We start from the raw sequence: 21,420 nt of genomic DNA, 5'->3' as shown, positions 1-21,420 counted from the left end.
CATCAAAATTAGTTCTTCACAAAAACTAGGATGTCAATAGTCCTTTCTATCCTGACTGAAAGGAATGAACTGAAGCAGCAGAGAATGAAAGATTGTGTGACCACAACTGCACAGAAGTCACTCTGTGAACCTAAGTGACACAGTATGCACTGGTGAGTGTCAGGGTACTATATATTAATAACCAGAGATAGCATGAAGGGACCAAATAGCAACTTTTCTTAATTACTCCAAGTTTCAGCCTTTTAGCCTAAAAGATGACAACTGCTTTGTATGGAATAATCCTTATTTTCACAGATTTGGGCAGACGATTGACCTCCCATTCTTCAGCAATTAGTGTATTTATTTGTTTAGGATAGTTAATAGATCTGATGGCATGGTTCCATGGTGATGCTGCATGAACTGATTTTGCTAGTCTGCAATCCTCCTCCTCCACAGTAAATCTCCCACTCACTGCAAAAGTTCCAAATGGATGTGCCTTTTTGTCTTTGATAGACTCAAGATTTTTTTTTTGGCAGTTCTTTAAAAAGGAATTAAATTGAAGATGCGATCGTCCTTTCACTGCATTCAAGAGCAACTGGTATCCCTATGACTTGTCTTTCTTTGAGGAACCAGCTGATAATAGCTTATTTCATTGATATTAGCATGTTTGACTGCTAACATTTGAAGGGGAATAAGTAAGAAGGAGCAGAATTTGAGAAGCTGGCAGTCCTACTCTGCCATCTTACTTTTCAGATAAATCCAAAAACCGTAAGCAAGTTTTAGTGTAATGGCAAGTTACGAAATGTTACTGATTAACAGCAGAAGGAACTCCATCTAGCCCCTGACTAGAAGAATGGTGAGCATAAACACATGACTTCAGTATAATGGGTTGTGGTAATGTTTCCCAAAATGAGGGTGCACCCTCATGAGAGAAAAGCATGAAGGGGGGATGAGGGGAGACAAGGTGTGGCAGCATGTGAACAGATCCCTCAACTGTTCTCCAGAGTCTTCAATTTTAATTTAAAATAAATAAAAATATTATTTATGTATAGAAAATAGGCAGTAACTATACCTGGTTGCAAACAAATCCTTCAACAGGTAAGTCTACACTGCAGCTGGGAGATTTATTTCCCTGCTCAGGCAGATTTACAAGCACTTGCTCTGCTCAAGCTCCTGTGCTAAAAATAGCCATGTGGCCACAACAGCTCAGGCTAGCCAACCATGTATGTACCTAGGATCTCAGGCAGGGCTGTACTTGGGCAACTAGCCTGCACCGCCATGGCCACACTGCACTGGCTGAACTCTGTTAGCTTTTTGGTTATGTTTGCACTGCAGTTTGGAGGTGTAATTTTACCTTGAGTAGATATACACCTGCTAACTCTGCTCAAGCAAACATGCTAAAAATAGCAGAGAGCTCTGACTGTGTTTAGGAAATCCTAGAACAATAGCTCTGAAGTGTGAACTGTGCCATTAATTTCAAGGGATAATAACTTAGATGCCAATGATACTTGAAATATCAACATTGTTAACAATTTCACTGATCAAAGCATGCAAGAAAGAAAAGTTATTATCATGATCTACACCTATTTCTTAAATGCGTCTGGGGAGTGTGTGTTCACACAGGATTAGCCCAGAGGAGTCTGGAGATATGAAGATATATAAATTAAGATGCTCAGGCCTCTAAACAACATATCAAGTATGCACTCTAGCTTTGACTTCAAGCCACTGGAGCTTGTTAAATCTTTCTAAAAACCCATTATTAAATGTTTCCCATGTAGATACTTATGAATTGTAATCAAGTCACCCCTTAAGCTTCTCTTTTTTAAGCTAAAAAGATTGAGCTCTTTGAGTCTATCACTGTAAGGAATGTTTTCTAGTACTTTAATCATTCTTGTGGCTCTTCTCTGAACCCTCTCCAATTTATCCTTTACCCGCGGGTTGGATACAGCCTGCCAACCTTTTTGGTCCGGCCCCTGGCGGCAGCGCATGCTGCCACGACATCTCGGGGCATTGAACTCTCTGACGGCCTCACACGCTGCTGACAGAGGGTACAACGCCACGAGATCCACGTGGCCAGACCGGAGGAGAGACGTGTCCTTCCTTCCTTTCGCTCGCTTCCCCTGCCGGGGGTGGAGCCTGGAGAGAGAGCAGTGCAATGGAGATCGAGGCCATGAGCAGATACACCAGCCCAATGAACCCAGCAGTGTTCCCGCGCCTCACTGTGGTGCTGCTGGCCATTGGCATGTTCTTCACTGCCTGGTTCTTCATCTATGAAGTGACTTCCACTAAATACACCCGGGACATCTACAAGGAACTGTTTCTCTCTCTGGTGGCTTCACTTTTCATGGGCTTTGGAGTTCTCTTCTTGCTATTGTGGGTCAGTATCTGTGTGTGACATTAAACCAGAAAATGGCTCTAGATTCCAGGTGGAAGGCCTCACAGAAGCTCCTCCTTTTTCTATTTTAAGGATATGGCCCATCGCAGATGCAGACTGTGTCCCCTGACACATGAGCGCAGCCCAGCGTATCACCTCATGCCTGAATAAAGCTGTGATATAGCAAAAAAAAAAAAAAAGCTGCAAGATCTCATGGCAGCGCAAGCAGCCGCCAGAGAGTACAACGCTGTGAGATCTCGTGACAGCGTGTGACACCACCAGAGGGTACAACGCCGCAAGATGTTGCAGCGTCGCATGCTGCCACAAGATCTCTGTACTCTGATGGCAGCACGTGGAGCACTGTGTGCACAAGACACAGCGCTCCAAAAGACAAGAGAGGGACAGTGTGGTCTTGGGGCATCGCGCAGTACTAGAATTCTTAATCATTGATCAATTCTTTTAATCATAAAATAGTAGTAGTCGTAGAAGTAAATTTACTGCAGGTTTTATATCGCTGATATCTAGCAAATAAAATCGAATACTACATAAAAATGGTTGTGCCTAGTATTTCGATTTATGGTATGTATGGCCCACTTGAAGTACATTTAATTCAAATCTGGCCCGCCACAGCAAAATGAGTTTGACACCTCTGATTGACACTAAGTACAGAATTTAAGCGTTGTAATTTGGGAACATAAAAATAATCAAATGAGGAAACAACCCATTTGAGAGAATCAAAACAACCAATGACCTATAATTAAAAATCAAAGAACAATGGCTTCCTCTAAGTAAAAATACACCATAACAAAAGTCTATTTATTTAATTTTTCTACAGCCAAATGCTATCCATCAAAAAAAGAGATCATTAGTTTATTTTCTCTCTTCCCATTACTTATTTTCTTTTCAGAAAATCACATTTTAGGAACTGGAAACAAGAAATCTTACCATCATGACAGGCTTCACTGGGATGTGTTCTTGGGAAGTGCCTGCTTCAGGAATATTCCAGTCTGGGAATTTAATTACTTCCTTTCTGTAAGGAGGCCTTGTTGGATATGGTTTCAGTGGTGAAGAAGGAGGAAACCTAAATAAAATTAAAGCTAACATTTAAAAAAAAAAAATAAGCTTCTAAATATTATGCAATTTTGTATTTATTATCTTCAACCTGTGTCTTGCTATACTAAATGTGTGTGTGCATATGCATACGTCTATGAGGCTGGTAATATATGCCTGAACACTTCTCTATTTTAGAAGATGTTGATCCTGCTAGGAAAGGTTAAAGTGGATTCTGCTTTCTCAGTGAGTCAGGTAGGTTGTCACCCATTTGGGCCTCTTAAATTGATGTCTTCAGTGAAGATCTATTTGGGCTCCTTGGATGGTACCCTTCACATCCTTTCCATTCACATACAAAACCCTCTCTCTTTAGGTTAGAGGTGCTTTCAACCCAAGCTAGCTGGCTCATGCGGTGCTATAGTCTAAAATCAAAGTAAGGCTTTCACGTGAGCTGGTAACCCACTCTCTTTGCAGCAAGGATGCAAGGCAAGTCATTTGAATGCTGACAGTCCTCCAATGACTTCCCATAAACCCTCGCTGCATTTCCAGAAGGAAAGTTCTCCCACACAATTCACTGGGAAGCAGCTCATCATACTGCAGCACAAAGAACCATGAATTATACTCCCAGTGGACCTAGTGATACACTTAGCTCAATAAAGCACCAGTCAAGATATACTAATTCGAGTGTGGCTTTGCAATGGCTACTCACACCAGAGCTAGGGTAACCAAGATGCTCAGATGTAGCTGCTGATCACCCATGTTAACTCTGCAGTGAAAACATTCCCTTTTAGACAAAGAGAGCACACATTTGCGGGTGAGTTAAGAAATCATGAGATAAGAACCCTAAGAGCACCAGTCTGGAGAAAAACTGTGAGCTGAATTCTTAGTGTTAATTCCTTCATTAATAAAGAATAATTCCAGGAAAGGGGTGAGATTTGCCTCTACAGTGTCTGCACTTCGTTTTATGGCAGCTTAGGAAATGTGCCTACTCATCCAGTCTGGATGTGTTTTACTTTCAAAAACCAAAAAAAGATTAAATGGAGTATAACAAATCCACACTGGGCAACACACGGTTAATGAGCTGCTAAGGGTTTAGGTAGCCCCACCCTATCACACCTGTAAGAAATGTCAGATTTGGAGGGAGGAAAGGGGAAAGATACAGCATTGCTGGTGGCAGATCAGAGAAGAGAGCGTAACTCCAGTCTCCAGCTCCTGGAGAGAGGGTTGATTGAAGGTAAGAGCTCTTCAGATGACCACTTTCCAGCAACATCTCCCTGAAAGAAGGGAGAGCTCAGAGCTGATCCACCTATTTGAGGGGACTATTTCCCTGTATTAGTATGTGAGGCTAGGTGGAGCCACAGTTTAAGAGGAATATTATGAAGAAAGAGCACTTTACCATCCTTGTGTGACAATTCATTTGTGTTTCTTTTTTGTGTTCACTGATGCCCCGGAAGGGGCAGATTAGTCTAATCATAAGAGGCTCAGCCAGAGACAGTGATGGAATGCCCAGCCACTGCAGAGAAGAGGCCTTGATGAGTGCAGGGGCCTAGTCCAGGGGACATCCTGAGGAAGGAACCTGGTGACAATATGATAAAGAATGGGGGCATTATCTTCCCACCCATGGGGGAGGCTTGAGTAACCGGCACTGCCAAACACCCTAGGCCTAGAGATGTAAGTTGACATGGATCTGGAACATCTTCTAAAGTGGATGACCAGGAACCAGCAACAGGGGGCCCAGCAGAAGCAGCTCCTGCAACAGATGGCTGCCCATCAGCAACAGCTAGGTCAGGACTTAGGGGCGCAACAGCAATTGATTCAACATGTAGTGGCCGTGATGTAGCCTCTGAGGCCCAAATGACAGACCCTGGAGGGATGGTTGTGCCAGTGAGATGCACAAAAATGGGCCCAAAGCATGACTTAGAGGCATTTCTTGGGACATTGAAGCAGCAGGCAACAGCAGGCAAGTTGCCACCCAAGCAATGTGCCATCTTGTTATCATTTTGCTAACCAGACTGCAAAGGCTGTGTACCTATGGGCTAAACCCAGCAACAGCATTAGGCTACACACAGGTAAAAGCAGCTATATTGCACTACCTCGATATCACAGAGACCACCTTTCAACTGCAGTTCTATGGGGAGAAATACCTGAGGGGAGCTACCCACCACATAGTGACCCAGAAATTGAGACTTTTATTGGCAATGGTTGAACCCAGAGACTTGTATTGAAGTCCAAGTTACTAAGCTCATCTTGGTGGCACAGTTCACCCATATACTCCCGCCTCAGAGGTCAGGATTGGGTACTCAAACACCGAGCAGAGACGCTAGCCAATGCAGTGTAGCTTATTCAGAACCATCTGGCTGCAGAAGCAGCTTCAGCAACAACACATGAGCCATCTGAGGTAAAAGGAGGCTTTCAGATTGAAAGAGAACCTAGCCGGGAGGATCAGCGGCCTGATGGCGTGGTTCCGGACTTGAAGTACCAGTCTCTAAGGGTCCCAGGCTGGTCCCCTCTGGAAAATCCAGACACTCTAGGCGCAGGCTCAGATGAGCCTGCAGCCTCCTTACAAGGAAAACCACAGAGCAGGAGCAGGTGGGCTGGACAGGGAGGACCTAGCTCAAGCATTAAGCCATGGTCTGGAGCATACCTGGCAAGTAGTGAGTGTGCTTTTCACGAGGGCACCCAGGACACCAATATCATGAAAGCCCTATGGTGGAAAGCCAAGTCCGTAAGCTAATGCCACCTAACCTAATTGTTCCTATCAGTGTAAATGGGACAAAGGTGACAAGCCTGGTGAATTCCAGGAGTGATCCTAAACCTTGAAGAAAACTATTTTCTTACAATGTATTCATGAAGGTGTTAAGCACTATCCTAGCGCACGTGCACAATTAACTCTAAGGGAATACATGCAGGAACACACGGGGAAGAAAAAGGGGAAATACATGAGGGAATACACAGGGAGAAAAAAAAGAGGGAGATGACACCCCAGACCAATTTATGGCTGAAGTGGTGACTGGAGACAGTACCACCCATAGTGCCGCCAGTGGTGAAAAGGCTGCTATGATCCTTCAGATGCCAGCAAGCCATTTGAGGTACTGGTTTTTTTGCTGAGCAGCTTTAAATGCAATTGCTTGGATTCCAGGAACTGCAAAATCCGCAAGTGTCAATGCTTTTACACATCACACTGAAATAACACCCAACAACACAAAAACCTCCAATTGTGCCAATTAGTGAGGACATACCGATACAAAAACCACAGGATATTTGCCGATACAGAATGATAAATATTCTCTTGCATTAGGCTGTACTTAATATGTTTATATTTTTGGTGGTTTAATTTCGTGAGCAATTTAGGCATTTGACCATATGACTGGAAGTTTTAGTCAGAGTTTACTCACTTATTTTCTCCACTCCTATAAAACAGAAATGGAAGACTGCCTTTTACCTCTTTCAGAACTGTATCACTGCAAGTGACAGCAAAATGATCAATTTATCAGTTTATAGAAAAAGCATAAAGTGACTACAACCCCCCCCAATTTGTGTAGTATTTGTTGATTCAATTTTAAAATGGTACATACCTACAGCCACCTCTTTTTCACCCCTACCTACACCATTACAGTTGAAGATATCTATTTGCAAAGCAGCATTAGGGGAAGTCTACCAGAGGGAGCTCCCAGGATATTAAATATCCTGAAAAACAAAGATAGAAAACTAAAGTTGTTTTAATGTATATTGAGCATGGTTTGGTAATTGAAACCCAAAGTCCACAATCATAGATGGCTTAAACTAGTCAAAAAGAATAGCAAGTCTATTTGGAGGAAGATTGTGTCTTTTCAAAAAGAGATCATGCAAAATTCTTGATTTCACTCAAAAACTGCCTATTTGACCTCCTTCCTCTGCAAGTATTAAGCAAAAGACAAAATATATTGGGTCGTTAAGGATAAGAATTGTGGACCCACCAGAGCCAAAAGATTGTCAACAATATTTCATAGTCAGATGACTAGGGAGGAGTATAAAAATGCTGCTCGAACATGCAAGAATGAAATCAGGAAGGCCAAAGCACAATTGGAATTGCAGCTAGCAAGGGATGTAAAGGGGAACAAGAGGGTTTCTACAGGTATGTTACCAACAAGAGGAATATTAGGGAAAGTGTGGGCCCCTTACAGAATGGGGGAGGCAACCTAGTGACAGAGGATGTGGAGAAAGCTGAGATACTCAATGCCTTTTTTGCCTCTGTCTTCACAGATAAGGTCAGCTCCCAGACTACTGCTTTGGGCGGCACAGAATGGGAAGGAAGTGAACATCCCACAGTGCTGAAGGAACAGGTCCAAGACTATTTAGAAAGACTGGACATACACAAGTCCATGGGGCCAGATGCAATGCACCCGAGGGTGTTGACGGAGTTGGCTGATGTGATTTCAGAGCTTTTGGCTATTATCTTTGAAAGCTTGTGGCAATTGGGGGAGGTCCCTGATGACTGGAAAAAAGCAAATATAGTGCCCATCTTCAAGAAAGGGAGAAAAGAGGATCCAAGGAACTACAGACCAGTCAGCCTCACCTCAGTCCCTGCAAAAATCATGGAGCAGGTCCTCAAGGAATCCATTTTAGGGCACTTGGAAGAGAGAAAGATGATCAGGAACAGTCAACATGGATTCACCAAGGGAAAGTCATGCCTGACCAACCTGATTGCTTTCTATGAAGAGGTGACTGGCTCTGTGGATGTGGGGAAAGCAGTGGACGTGATATACCTTGACTTTAGTAAAGCTTTTGATACTGTCTCTCACAGTATTCTTATCAGCAAGTTAAAGAAGTATGGGTTGGATGAATGGACTATAAGATGGATAGAAAGCTGGCTAGAGCATAGGGCTCAATGAGTAGTGATCAATGGCTCCATATCTAGCTGGCAACCGGTCACAAGCGGAGTCGGGTCGGTCCTGGAGCCGGTTTTGCTCAACATCTTCATTAATGATCTGGAGGATGGGGTAGATTGCACCCTCAGCAAGTTTGCAGATGACACTAAGCTAGGGGGAGTGGTAGATACCCTGGAAGGTAGGGATAGGATACAGAAGGACCTAAACAAACTGGAGGATTGGGCTAAAAGAAATCTGATGAGGTTCAACAAGGACAAGTGCAGAGTCCTGCACTTAGAAAGGAAGAATCCCATGCACAGCTACAGACTGGGGACCGACGAGCTAAGCAGCAGTTCTGCAGAAAAGGACCTGGGGGTAACAGTGGATAAGAAGCTGGATATGAGTCAGCAGTGTGCCCTAGTTGCCAAGAAGGCTAATAGCAGCGGGCAACAAAAATGATTATGGGGCTAGAGTACAATACTTATGAGGAGAGGCTGAAGGAACTAGGCTTGTTTAGTCAGCAGAAGAGAAGAATGAGGGGAGATTTGATAGCCTTGAACTACCTGAAAGGGCGTTCCAGGGAGGATGGAGCTAGGCTGTTCTCAGTGGTGGCAGATAACAGAACAAGGAGCAATGGTCTCAAATTGCAGTGGGGGAGATCTAGGTTGGACATTAGGAAAAAGTTTTTCACTAGGAGGATGGTGAAGCACTGGAATGGGTTACTTAGAGACGTGGTGGAATCTCCATCTTTAGAGGGTTTTTAAGCTGCAGCTTGACAAAACCCTGGCTTGGATGATTTAGCTGAGGCTAGTCCTGCTTTGAGCGGTGGGGTTAGACTAGATGACCTCCTGAGATCCCTTCCAACTCTATGATTCTATGACAGCGTTTAAGGCCAGAAGGGACCATTAGTTCAACTAATCTGACCTACCATATATCACTAGCCATCAAATTTCACCTAACTATCCATATACTGAGCCCTTAGACCAGTGTTTCTTAACCTGGGGGTTTAGAGGGGTCGCAAGTGCAGAGCTGGTATTGGGGGTGGCAAGAAAGGCAATTGCCTGGAGCCACAGGGGCGCCATGAAACTAAGTTACATGCCTCAGCCCCGTGGGGGTGGGACTCAGGCTTCAGGGGTACAGTAGTTTGGAAAGGTTAAGAACCACTGCCTTAGACCAAAGCATTTCAGTCCTCAGGAGACTATGTTGTTGTGTGCCACAAGCAGAAAACAGGAAAAAACAAGTTGCCATCATTCCTCGAGGCCCTCACAATGGCATGCAATTGATTAATTGAGATATGACCAGATGACCCTAGCACAGTAGTAAATCAATTATTTTTTGTCCAGGTCCAAATGTTGTTGGTCAAGGTTTTCTCTGGGTCCAGACTCCAGAGAAAAATTATTAAAAAATAACAATGATAGTAAAAAAAATTTCAGAATCTGTTCAAAAGCATTTGGTGGTCCGGATTTGAGCCAGAGTCTGCCTATCGACTACCCCTGCCCTCGCAGGTAACACACACCCATGCTACAGGGAAATTGAAAAAAAACCCAAAGATCCCTCCCAATCTGACCAGGGAAAGAATTATTCCCAGCCCCAAATCTGATCAGTTTTACCTTGAGCACATAAGCAAGCCATGCCAGCCAGGCATCTAAGGAAGACGACACTCTGCACTACCTCAAAACATTGACCCACCCCCCTGTTCTCCGATCTGCAGCTGTGGCCAATCTCTGAATCTTCAGAGGAACGCAAAACAAAATAATACAGAATCATCTGGCCAATTGTGGGAAACAAAATTCCTTCCAACCCTCTGGCAGGTAGCCAGCTGAAGCCCTGAAGCATAAAACTTGATGACAGTCATTGTCTTTAATGCAGAGCTGCAAGGGTTATGGGCATGCTAATGGCAATGCAAGCACTCTTGTTCTCCGCATGAAGCGGAGGTTCATGAAGGAAGGGGATGGAACTGGGGGATTCATAGATTTATAGATTCCAAGCAGGGTGGATTTAAAAAAAAAAAAAAAAAAATTTTTTTTTTTAAATCAATAAAATACGAAATTTCTCTCTCGTTTAAAAAATAAGTTACAATTAAATCTCATCAAAAACATGCTAAACCTACATTTGCAGACTCATAAAAATGAATTAATGGCTCTAGTCTGTCCAGCCTAACTACCAGCTTCTTGAAAGTTCTGGGTTTTCACAGTTTCTGTTTCAGTTTCTGTTTCTCAGCAGACTAAAGTTACATGTGCAAAGAAAGACACAGGCTGGATAGGACTGTTGTTCTTCTATGCTGATGTGGTGGTGAAGCTGGGCCAAACAAGGCAGAGGAGTTAGTTGAGACACTGTCTTAAAGACAGAGACAGCACAGAGGCAGAGTAGAAAGGAACAATGGAGTGGACTGGAAAGAAAAAGGAAAGACAATATTCAGTACACACACAGCTTCCTATATTCCCCCACACTTTTGCCACAGAAAAACTGTTATGGCTTCTGAGCGTAAGAGAGACCCTTTCTGGGAATATTTAACTGCAGTGTAGACATACACCCGCCTCCCCCCCAAAAAAGAAAGACTCCAAATGATAACCACCTCCCCTGGAAAGCTGTTCTAATGTCTGATTACCCTCACAGCTAAGAAATTGCATCTTATTTCAAGGCTAAATTTGTTCAGCTTCCAGCCATTGGATCTTCTTATGCCTCTGTCAGCAAGATTGAAAAGCCCCCCACCCCCCCACTATCAGATGTTTTCTATGTATAAGTACCTAAAACATAGCAATGAAGTCACCTATCAACCCTCTTTTCAATAAGATGAATAAGTTGAGCTCCCTAAGCCTCAAATCATATGGTTTGTTTTCTACCCCAAGGATAATTTTTGTGGCCTCTCCTTTGAACTCTCTCCAGCATTTCCACATCTTTCTTTAAGCACAGACACCAGAACAGGACACAGTATCCTAGCAGCAGTTCTACCAATGCTGCAAACAAAGGCAAAAATATCACTTTCCTTCTTCTACTTGATATTCTCCTCTATATACATGCCAGGATCAAATTAGTGCTTTTGCCATGGCATCACACTGGGAGTTCATGCTGAGGCAATTTTCTACAATGATCCCTAAGTTTTTCTCTGAGTCACTGCTTTCTAATACAGTGTTTTGCACCTTTTAAGTGTAACTTGCATCCTTGCTTTCCAGATGTATTACCTTGCATTTAGCTATATTAAAAATGCATTTTGTTAGATTATGACCATTTTTCCAGGTGCTTCATATCACTCTGTTACAGTAATTTGTCCTCTTCATTATTTACCATCCCACTAATCTGTGTGTCATGAACACACATCATTTAAGATGTTATACCATCATCTAGATAGCTGATAAAAATATTTTTAAAAGTGTTGGACCAAGAACCAACTCTGCTAGAAATGACCCCCTCATTTACATTTTGAGATCTGTCAACAAGCCAGTTTTCATCCATCTAATGTGTTCCCTGTTAAATCCATATAATGCAATTTTTTTTTAAATCAGAATGCCATAATGTACCAACACAAATGCTTTGGAGAAATTGCAATACACTATGTCAATAGAATTGCACTTATCAAGCAGACCTAAAATCTTGTTTTAAAAAGGTCAACTCCAGACAGAATCAAAACTACCTTAAGATATTTGAAAAGAGGACATGAATGTGAAATGACAGTTTTCAGCTCTCAAAAGAAAAGAATTCTCTCAACAGGGAAAAAATCCTTAGGTCACAAAATGTGATAAGATAATTTAAGAAATGAGTTGAGTGGAGATTAATTTGTTACAAGAATAACAGGTGACAGAAACAATATAATCACTTGCTGTTGATCAGTGTAATATATACAAATCAACAGTCCTATGTTGAAACAAATTGTGTTAGTTAACCTGAACCATTATCTTGTATAAGCCACAATGTAGAACAGACATTTCTTAAGATAGCTTGTTTTTTCTTATTGCACGAAAGCTAAGCTATGAGAGAGTCAGATTAATGCTGCATACTTTAAAAAATAAAAAGTATTCCAAGTTCATACAAACATAAGAATGGCCATACTGGGTCAGACCAATGATCCATCTAGCCCAGTATCCTGTCTTCAGACAGGGGCCAATGCCAGATGCTTCAGAAGGACTGAAGAGAACATAGCAATTATTGAGTGATTCATCCTCTGTCATCCACTCCCAGCATCTGGCAGTCAGAGAGGCACACTCAGAGCATGGGGTTGTGTCCCTGACTATCTTAACTAACAGACATTGATGGATCAATCCTCCATGAACTTATCTAATTCTTTTTCAAACCCATTTATATTTTTTGTCTTCACAACATCCCCTGGTCCCCAGTCTGTAGCTGTGCATGGGATTCTTCCATCCTAAGTGGAGGACTCTGCACTTGTCCTTGTTGAACCTCATCAGATTTCTTTTGGCCCAATCCTCCAATTTGTCTAGGTCCCTCTGTATCTACCACTCCCCCCAGCCTAGTGTCATCCGCAAACTTGCTGAGGGTGCAATCTACCCCATCCTCCAGATCATTAATGAAGATGTTGAACAAAACTGGCCCCAGGACCGACCCCTGGGGCACTCCGCTTGTGATCGGCTGCCAGCTAGACATGGAGCCATTGATCACTACTCATTGAGCCCAATGATCTAGCCAGTTCTCTATCCATTTTATAGTCCATTCATCCAACCCATACTTCTTTAACTTGCTGATAGGAATGCAGTGGGAGACGGTATCAAAAGCTTTGCTAAAGTCAAGGTATATCACGTCCACCGCTTTCCCCACATGCACAGAGCCAGTAACCTCTTCATAGAAGGCAATCAGGTTGGTCAGGCATGACTTGCCACTGGTGAATCCATGTTGACTGTTCCTGATCACGTTCCTCTCTTCCAAGTGCCTTAAAATGGATTCCTTAAGGACCTGCTCCATGATTTTTGCAGGGACTGAGGTGAGGCTGACCGGTCTGTAGTTCCCCGATTCCACTTTCTTCCCTTTCTTGAAGATGGGCACTATATTTGCCTCTTTCGAATCATCAGGGTCCTCCCGCAATTGCCACGAGCTTTCAAAGATAATAGCCAATGGCTCTGAAATCACATCAGCTAACTCCCTCAGCACCCTAGAATGCATTGCAACTAGCCCCACGGACTTGTGTATGTCCAATCTTTTTAAGTAGTCCTGGACCTGTTCCTTCAGCACTGTGGGATGTTCACCTCCTCCCCATTCTGTGCTGCCCAGTGCAGTAGTCTGGGAGCTGACCTCTTTCAAAAAAAGAGTTTTTAAATAATTACAAAAATAGACTAATTAAGATCATAAAAATAAACCAGAAAAATGGATGAAAACTATGCCAATTAAAGGCTAGTGGTAAAATGTATAATCTGCCAGAGACTAAAATCTATATAAATGCATTAAAGAAATGCATACAAAAATACTACAGAAAGTTCTCGCAAGATGTGGGAGGATAGTAAAAAGAGGCATGATAACTAGAGAGTTAGCATTCCTTACTGCCCACCTGGAGTGCAGAGACTTATTTCAACATAAGAAACAACAACACAGTCACCCTCATTAATGGTTACTTAAAGTTTCACAACAATGAACAGATAATAATAAGATGGTATATGCAGAACTTCTGCAACTATCTTGAGAGCTACAGCCTGACAATACAACAAAGTAAAGCAGACAACATGTGAAACCAGATCCATATGTAAGTTGGATCTTCCCTCTCAAAAAAGTATCACAGAGCACAAAATACTTGTTGACTAGTCACATTATCATTCCTGACTAAAATTGAACAGAACTGACCCTTTCCCCCTACCCCCGCAGCAAGAATTATTGACAGAATAAGAGACTAACCAATATTTCCTCTCTCTAAAAAGAGATGGTTTAGGGGGGAAAATACTGAAGTTTTTCCATACCCACTCAATTTCAGTTTCAATGTCTTTTTGCTTTGTGTGTGTTTCAATCAATAAATTTCTAATCTTTGGCATAAATTTCCTAGTTTGTTTGTCATGGTACTAAGCAGGCTGAGGTTTCTGTATACCAAACCCTGAACGTTGATTAAAACTATTTAATGTTTATAGAGTGACAGGGTCACATTAACATCTTTGAATCTTTGGACCCATTTTTCCCATCTAAATTAGTACAAGACCTTCTTGAGGCGGTGGAAGTCATCAAAAAGGAAGACTGAAGGAACAAAATGTCACATATCTGCAGAGAACTGAAGGAATAGCACTGTGTTAGATATGGTTGAAATGGCCAAAGATAAAGGCAAACAGCAGGCCCAAGAGACTGGGTCCACACAGGTTATAAAATGGACTGGCAGATGAAGAATAGCCTTTACCAAGACATGAAAGGAAATAAGAACCTGGGACAAGGCCTCTTAAATGTATACCACTTAAATGTATACCTCCACTCCCAGCTGCAGTATTACCAAGGTGCAGGAAAGAGTTTTGCCAGATTCATCAGGAAGCCATGGAAAAGAAGATATTGAAGAACGCTGTCCTGAGAGTGAATCTCTTGGGAACCACAGATGACACGGATGAGAATGTTGTCAAGATAAGGGTATGGATATATGCCCTTGCAATGCTCCCATGATCTTGGTGAAAGCCTGAAGAGTGAAAGCGGAAAGAAGAGGGAGACAAACTGAAATAAAGATTTCCCCTAAGTCAAAGGGAAGGACTGCCATTGACAGGGATAAATTGAGATGTGAAAGTAGATGTCCTTCAGTCTGACCAGATAATATAGAATTGCCTTGGGAAGAAGAAAGACCGAGAGTGATCTGGAAGGTGTTTTCATCCAGAACGTTTTCTTCACAAAGTAGTGATCAAGCTCTGGAGGTTCAGAGTTGGATGGAATCCCACTGGGCACTGATGCACCAAGAAAGAGCGGAAATAAAATCTACTATTAGGTACTGCCATTAACTTCATTATGAGAAAGAGTACAAACGGATACAACACAAGCATCACATAGTTCAACAGCAGGACACTAGAAGATCTAGATTTTGCTAACAATGTAGCAGTTTTTATTTTTCCTTCCTTTTTTTAAACTTTATTAAACATTAAATAATTATTTAAACATTAAGTAATAAAAGTACGATGTAGTATGTTAATCAGGATTAGGTTAATATTCAAGGTACCTAGCTAGCAATTCCAGGTTGGTGGCTGGGGAGTCCTCCTCCTCAAAATACACTAAAAAAGAATACACCAAATTTCTAAATAACTATCCTTTTTGGGGTGGCTTCTCTCATGTACAAACTGAGCATATAAGTTTTTCTATTACAAGGACAGTCCATAATTTTACTATTCTACATTCCATAGGTTGTCACATTTTTCTAATAATATGCAATACAAAGTCTTGCTGCTAACAATAAAAAAGAAAATAATTTGTCATTCTGTTTAAAATGTAGATCCTTATTGGAACATTAAGTAGACAAGTCAGGGGATCTCTCAAAGGCTGGCATTCTGCTATAAAATGAATCTCTAATAATTTCCTGCCCAAATCATCTAATTCCTGGGCACAACCACCACATATGCAAGTATGTTCCCCTTTCCCTGCAATTTCTCAAACAGAGTGCATTCCTAGTAGCAAAAACATAATGGATCTATACAATAATTTATAAAAATGTCATTTGTGAGCAACCCTAATTGAAGATGTATATCCCCTTTGTCATATAGAGACCCGCACATCTTTTCATCTGGGTTGTTTTCTTTCCTATTAACATCTTTTTCAAACTAAGAGAAAGTATACCTTTTATTCCAGCTTGCTCTTGGTCAACTTCTCAAATGTCATTAAAGATCAAGATAGAGCAATCTTATATCCAGATTTCACAATATATAAATATTTGACTTGTAAATATTGAAAACATGGGATCTATATATTACATATCTCATTATGATTTAAAACTTGGACCCAGGAAAAGTTGTCCAAATTGAGCAATCTCAGCCCTTACACACAACAAATAGACACTTTGATATTTCCTACAGATAAATTCCTGGTTATTAATTAAAGTAGCTAAAGAAAAGGGCCTCACTGACAGGAATTTTTTTAAATTGTCCAATTCTCCTAAAATGGTCTAGATGAATGGATGATTTTTAATTTTTGGTGACCTGAATTTCTTCTTAACCCAACAATAAATAGCTATATATGGACTCCAGTCTTGTTTTGAGTTTTCCCCAGTTTTTGGATGGTTGTAGTTCTTCTAAGCGACAGCTTTACTAACACGCAAGCAGAACTGCAAGTCTGTCCACTATAGCAAAGACAAAGTTACTAATCAGTTATGAAATACAATTGTAATGAGAAATCTAGAAACTCCCAACTCAATTACTTGAATACAAGAAGTGAATTAATTCACACACCTTGGCAGGAATGTACAAGCCAATGGGGATGTGCACAAGGAAATATCATGACTGACAAAGTGGCAGCTGCATTTTCCGGTTTAAATAAGAATTTGTCATTGAAAATCTACAACTTACAGACCAGCTACAAATTTTCAATTCCAATGTTATTTCCATCTTAACATATGAATGTGAAAACTGAAAGCCCACGAAAGGTGCAGACAGACGCCTTATGCCTTCAAAAGCAAATGCCTTAGAAAAATACAAGGTAATAAAGGGAATGAATTTGTAACAAACGCTGAAAATCATCAGAGTTCATCAACCCCCTATCTCTAAAGTTATCCAGAAAAGACTATCAAAATATTTGGTACATGTTTTAGGAATGAAGCCAGAACATCTACCATGGCAAGTATGCTATTGGACAGATAAAGGAACACATAAAGGGACTAACTGAAAGAATTCCGCTGTTTAACACTACTCAGAGAGAGGGAAAACTTATGGGACGTAACCAAGAGGCCATGCGAAGAGCAGTCCTGGATAGACAGGGATGGTGGAGCCTCATTCACATGCTAAGTGATGTCCGACAGTGCAAGGAGGATTCAGATCCAGAAAGCACCTGTCTTTTCTCTCCCTAAGGTACTGGAAAAAATGGTCCTTGTAGAAGCTCCTGAACATCAGAACAGAGTAAGGAATTTAGGGGGCTGCAGGCCAAGAGGTAGGAAGAAAACAGAAGGAAGAGATCAGAAGAAACTCAGTCGAGTTATTTCTGGTTACTAGTTGATTTTCCCAGATGCCCACAACAAATGAGGACCAAAACTTCCCAGAAGTGTAGTCAGGCTTCCACCAGGGGAAGTACTCAAGCATAGTTACTAACATGCATAAACGTTAATAGGTTGGGGACGTTAGTGTATGTGTTGTTTTATTTAGTAAAAATATTGGCCACAGTTAGCAAACACCAGGTTTGTATACTACAGATTATTTGGGAGTGGCTAGAAACTTTATAAATGTTGCTCAAAAAGTGAAACTTCAGATACAAGGGTGCTTCAAGTAACATTCTCAATATTAGAACAACACAATATCTCTGATTCTACTGAAGAGCAGGACTGTAATAAAAGAAAACAGGTGAGCATGCTTAGAGATAGGTAGATGCACAAAGTAAGTGGGTTTGCAAAACCCCTGGTTAATGTCATTACTTGCATAGGAACTAAGTTCACCCAGGATTTATCATACGATTTACCTATATAAATGACTGTTGTCCTCAAAGTCTTCCTTGCCCCATCTTCCTTTGATATCTTCAATAACATGGTTTTTCAGAAATTTTTTAAGCAGCTGTATTGTTTGATTGCGAGTCACTTCTGGGCCAAAGTTTTGATTACATCTGAGCAGTGCATGTAACCAGTCTACTGCCTCTGAGGCTTTGAAGCAACACTCATAGTTTTTTAAAAGACTACGATGCCTCCGTAATGGCATCCCTTCACGAAAGAGTTCAATAGTCTCATTCCACTGAAAAAGAAGGGGGTGGAGGGAGAGATACAATTACAGGAGCTCTAATAATCATCATAAAGGGTAGAATGATGCTGGATCTGAAATCAATACCAATACAATTAGAGCATTTTGCAGGCATTGGTTTTAATGGATACAAAATAAAACTGCAAATATTCATGTAATGGAGTTATCCATCATGTCACAGCTGTGGCCAAAGTTTTGTTTGACACCTGTTGGCCTGAGGACTAAAACCACTAGACAGAATGAAAAATACCTACATTGCTATGTCTCCAATGTCATGTCCTCAGCAAGTTTAATTAATCTGTGAACATAGTGAAATCTGAACTTAAAACTTTGGTCGACACAGCTATGACACTCAGGAGTCGTCAAAAGTCTTCAGCACCACAGCTACATCCATCTAACCCCCCAAACAATATAGATGTTCTTCTGTCATTCTAGCTACTATGGCTTGGGGAGGAAAGTTACTACAGTTACAGACTATATCTGTAGGCTATATCTACACTACCGACATTACAGCAGCACAGCTGTACTGCTGCAGCTGCGCTGTTATAAGGTTTCCCATGTAGACGTTCTATGCCGGTGGGAGAGCGCTCTCCTGCCAGCATAATTAAACCACCAACAAGTGGCGGTAGCTATGTTAGCAGGAGTGTGTCTTCCGCTGACATAACTCTGTCCACACCAGCGCTTTTGTCAGTGAAACTTATGTTGGTCAGGGCGGTGTTTTTTTCACAGCCCAACTGACAAAAGTGCTAGTGTAGACAAAACCTTAGTGCCCCTTCAGTTGCTGTAATGCAGACTAGCCCCAAGGCCAGGTCTACACTAAAAAGTTAGGTTGACCCAGCTATGTTGCTCAGGGGTGTGGAAAATCCACACTCTAGTGAGACAGTTAAGCTGACCTAACCCCCAGAGTAGAGCACAAGGCTGGAAGAACTCTTCCATCAACCTAGCTACTGCCTGTCAGAGAGATGGATTAACTAAAGCAACTCAGATCACTGTAATAAATGTCTACAATGAAGCACAACAACGAAACAGCTGCAGCGCTGTAGCAGTTTAAGTGTAGACACAGCCTTAGTTAAACTGATACAAGTTTGTGCATAAGGAAGAGCTTACTGTAGGTCACTTCTGCTTTTATTAAACCTTAAACATCCTTCTTGGTGTCACTCTTCTTTTTCTCACCTGTAAGAGGTCATGGTGTAAAAGACCCTGGAGCAGAATTAAGCCAAGTAGCAGAGATGGGGAAGAGGAAGGGGTGTGGGCTGGGCTCTGGGAAGCAAAGCAGGGTGTCAGTGTGCAAATGTAAGCACTTTTGGGCTTGGAGCTACTGAACTATGATTCAGATAGCGGTGCAATGCCTCTTTGGGGACAGTGGGATAGCAGAGGGGCAGAAAAGAAGCTCTGGGAGCAGGAGGGACCAAGGAGACTCCAAATAGCAGCCCTGAGGTAGGGAGAGTCCAGGATGTGGCAGAAGTAGGAGACTGGAACCAGCCCTGAAGGTAGGGAGGATGCCAGGCCGGGATTGAGAGGGCCAGGGACCGCTGGGGGCGGGGGGACCAAACCAAGGGGCGGGGGGCCGCAGCAGGGCAGGAGGCTGGGTTGAGGGTTTCTGGGCACCGCTCGGGGGAACGCTGTGAGGCGTGAGGCCAGAGTGGGGGACGCCAGGCACTGCTCGAGAGGAGGCTGGAGCAGGGAGCACGGACAATGCCCGAAGTGGGGCGGGGAGAGGAGGAGGAGGGGGGACGACGAGGGACTCCGGTAACCGCTCGGGAGGAGCGGCTGAAGTAGGGGGCTCGGGCAATGCCCGGAGTGGGGCTGGAGGGTGCGGGGCTGGGGAGGGGGGACTCCGGGGAGCGCTGCGGAGTGTGAGGCCAGGATGGGGGGTCGGAGCACCGCTCGGGGAGCGGCTGGAGTAGGGGGTACGGGCAATGTCCGAGGTGGGGCGCGAGCCCGGGGCAGGGGACTCGAGGAACCGCTCGGGAGGAGCGGCTGAAGTGGGGGGGGGCTCGGGGCAATGCCCGGGGGGCACTGGGGGGATTCCTGGCACCGCCCATAGGGAGGGCTGGAGGGGGGGCTCGGGGCAATGCCCAGGGTGGGGCTGGGGGGATTCCTGGCACCGCTCGGGGGGGGGGCTGGAGTGGGGGGCTCGGGCCCTCCGAGGATCGCTCAGACCCAAGCGGATGCTGCGGGACCCAGCCGGGGACTTACCAGCCGGGTTGCCCGGTAGGGCCCGGGGCCCAGCAGTCGTGGCTCCATGGCCCGGCCGGCCCCGCCGTCTCCCCGGAAACCGGGAGATACACAACACTGAGGCACCGCAGACAGACGGAGAAGAGTTTGAATTAGGGCCCAGAGAGCGGCGCAGCCCTCTGATTGGGCTGCAGCGTGAACACGTGACATCCCATGGAGCTCTGATTGGAGCGGCAGGACGTGGTAGAAAAGGGGACACGGCGTTGCCTAGGCTCTCAGCAGGACTCCTAGCACAGCGCATGCGCACGAAGAGTGCTGTGGTGGGGTGGGCAAATGATGACCGGGCAGTCAGTCCCCTCCCCCGTAGCCTGGTGCTGCTGGCTGGAGCGGCTGCAGCCGGCAGATGCCCACGGCCGCAGAGGGGCTCTGAAGCGGGCTGCGCGGGTGGCTGTTGCACCGTAACCCAACCCTTGATTTTCAGCCTCCCAAGCCGCGTCGGGGTCGCTGTACAACGCGGAGGAAACTGGGCGGTGCCGGACCCGGGCGCTGCCCGCTCACCCGCCCAGCTCTGAAGCCGTTGTAGGAGGAGCGAAGACGGGCAAGTGGGCCTTCGACTCAGCCTGGGTATAGGCTTGGGCGCCTCTTTGAATCCCTGCGGACTGCCCAGGACCTGCTGGCACGTGTACCTTGTTCCCGCCCAGGGGCCAGGTGCGGGGCCTGTGTGCACAGGCTGTCCACAGGCAGGTGTGCTGGTCTTTGTTGGCCAGGCAGGGTCGCTCTCTCTGGGCTCGGATTCCTGCACCTCAGGCTCATGCAGAAGATTCTAGTGGCTCTGATCTCGGGCTATGTCTTGGGGAGGCCTTCTTCCTTCCAGTCTTTCCTTTTTATTCTTTTTTCCCAGCTGGTCTCCTTCCTGGACCCCAGGTTATATAGTGAAGCTTGAGTTCTGTTTAGCTATAGTTTAACCTATTATTTTATTAAAGTATTACAAAATAATTCTTTGACCAATCCTAACATATTGCAAAACAGTTCTTTAACCAATCATACCCCACCACTGGAATTGATTTAAATCTTGCAAAATTAGTTATGCAACAGACAGAAAAAAATCAAAGAATCAGACAGACACTATACAGATAAACAAGCGAGAAGTAAGGACCATAAAGGCAAA

The 21,420-nt window shown here is 43.6% G+C and overlaps 1 protein-coding gene and 1 pseudogene across 2 annotated transcripts in view; one reads left to right on the top strand and one right to left on the bottom strand.

Annotated features, from left to right (window-relative positions):
• The window catches only part of DEPDC1B (DEP domain containing 1B), a 51,779-nt gene extending 31,383 nt beyond the window's left edge, over nt 1-20,396 (bottom strand). For both annotated transcript variants that reach the window (XM_067568912.1, XM_067568913.1), the window contains exons 1-3: nt 20,274-20,396; nt 17,803-18,068; nt 3,299-3,434 (exon numbers count right to left, since the gene is read on the bottom strand). In XM_067568912.1, coding sequence (XP_067425013.1) covers nt 3,299-3,434; nt 17,803-18,068; nt 20,274-20,321 — 450 coding nt within the window. In that variant the 5' untranslated portion in view covers nt 20,322-20,396. The remainder of the gene's footprint in view (nt 1-3,298; nt 3,435-17,802; nt 18,069-20,273) is intronic.
• On the top strand, nt 2,135-2,379 carry LOC137166981 (transmembrane protein 258 pseudogene; annotated as a pseudogene).
• Nucleotides 20,397-21,420: the final 1,024 nt, after the last annotated feature.

Source organism: Emydura macquarii, unplaced genomic scaffold (assembly GCF_026122565.2).
Source record: "Emydura macquarii macquarii isolate MOO-44397 ecotype Brisbane River unplaced genomic scaffold, CSIRO-AGI_Emac_v2 contig_2897, whole genome shotgun sequence".
NCBI lineage: Eukaryota > Metazoa > Chordata > Testudines > Chelidae > Emydura > Emydura macquarii.
The sequence above is the reverse complement of the archived record's forward strand: the minus strand, read 5'-3'. Positions and strand labels throughout refer to the sequence as shown.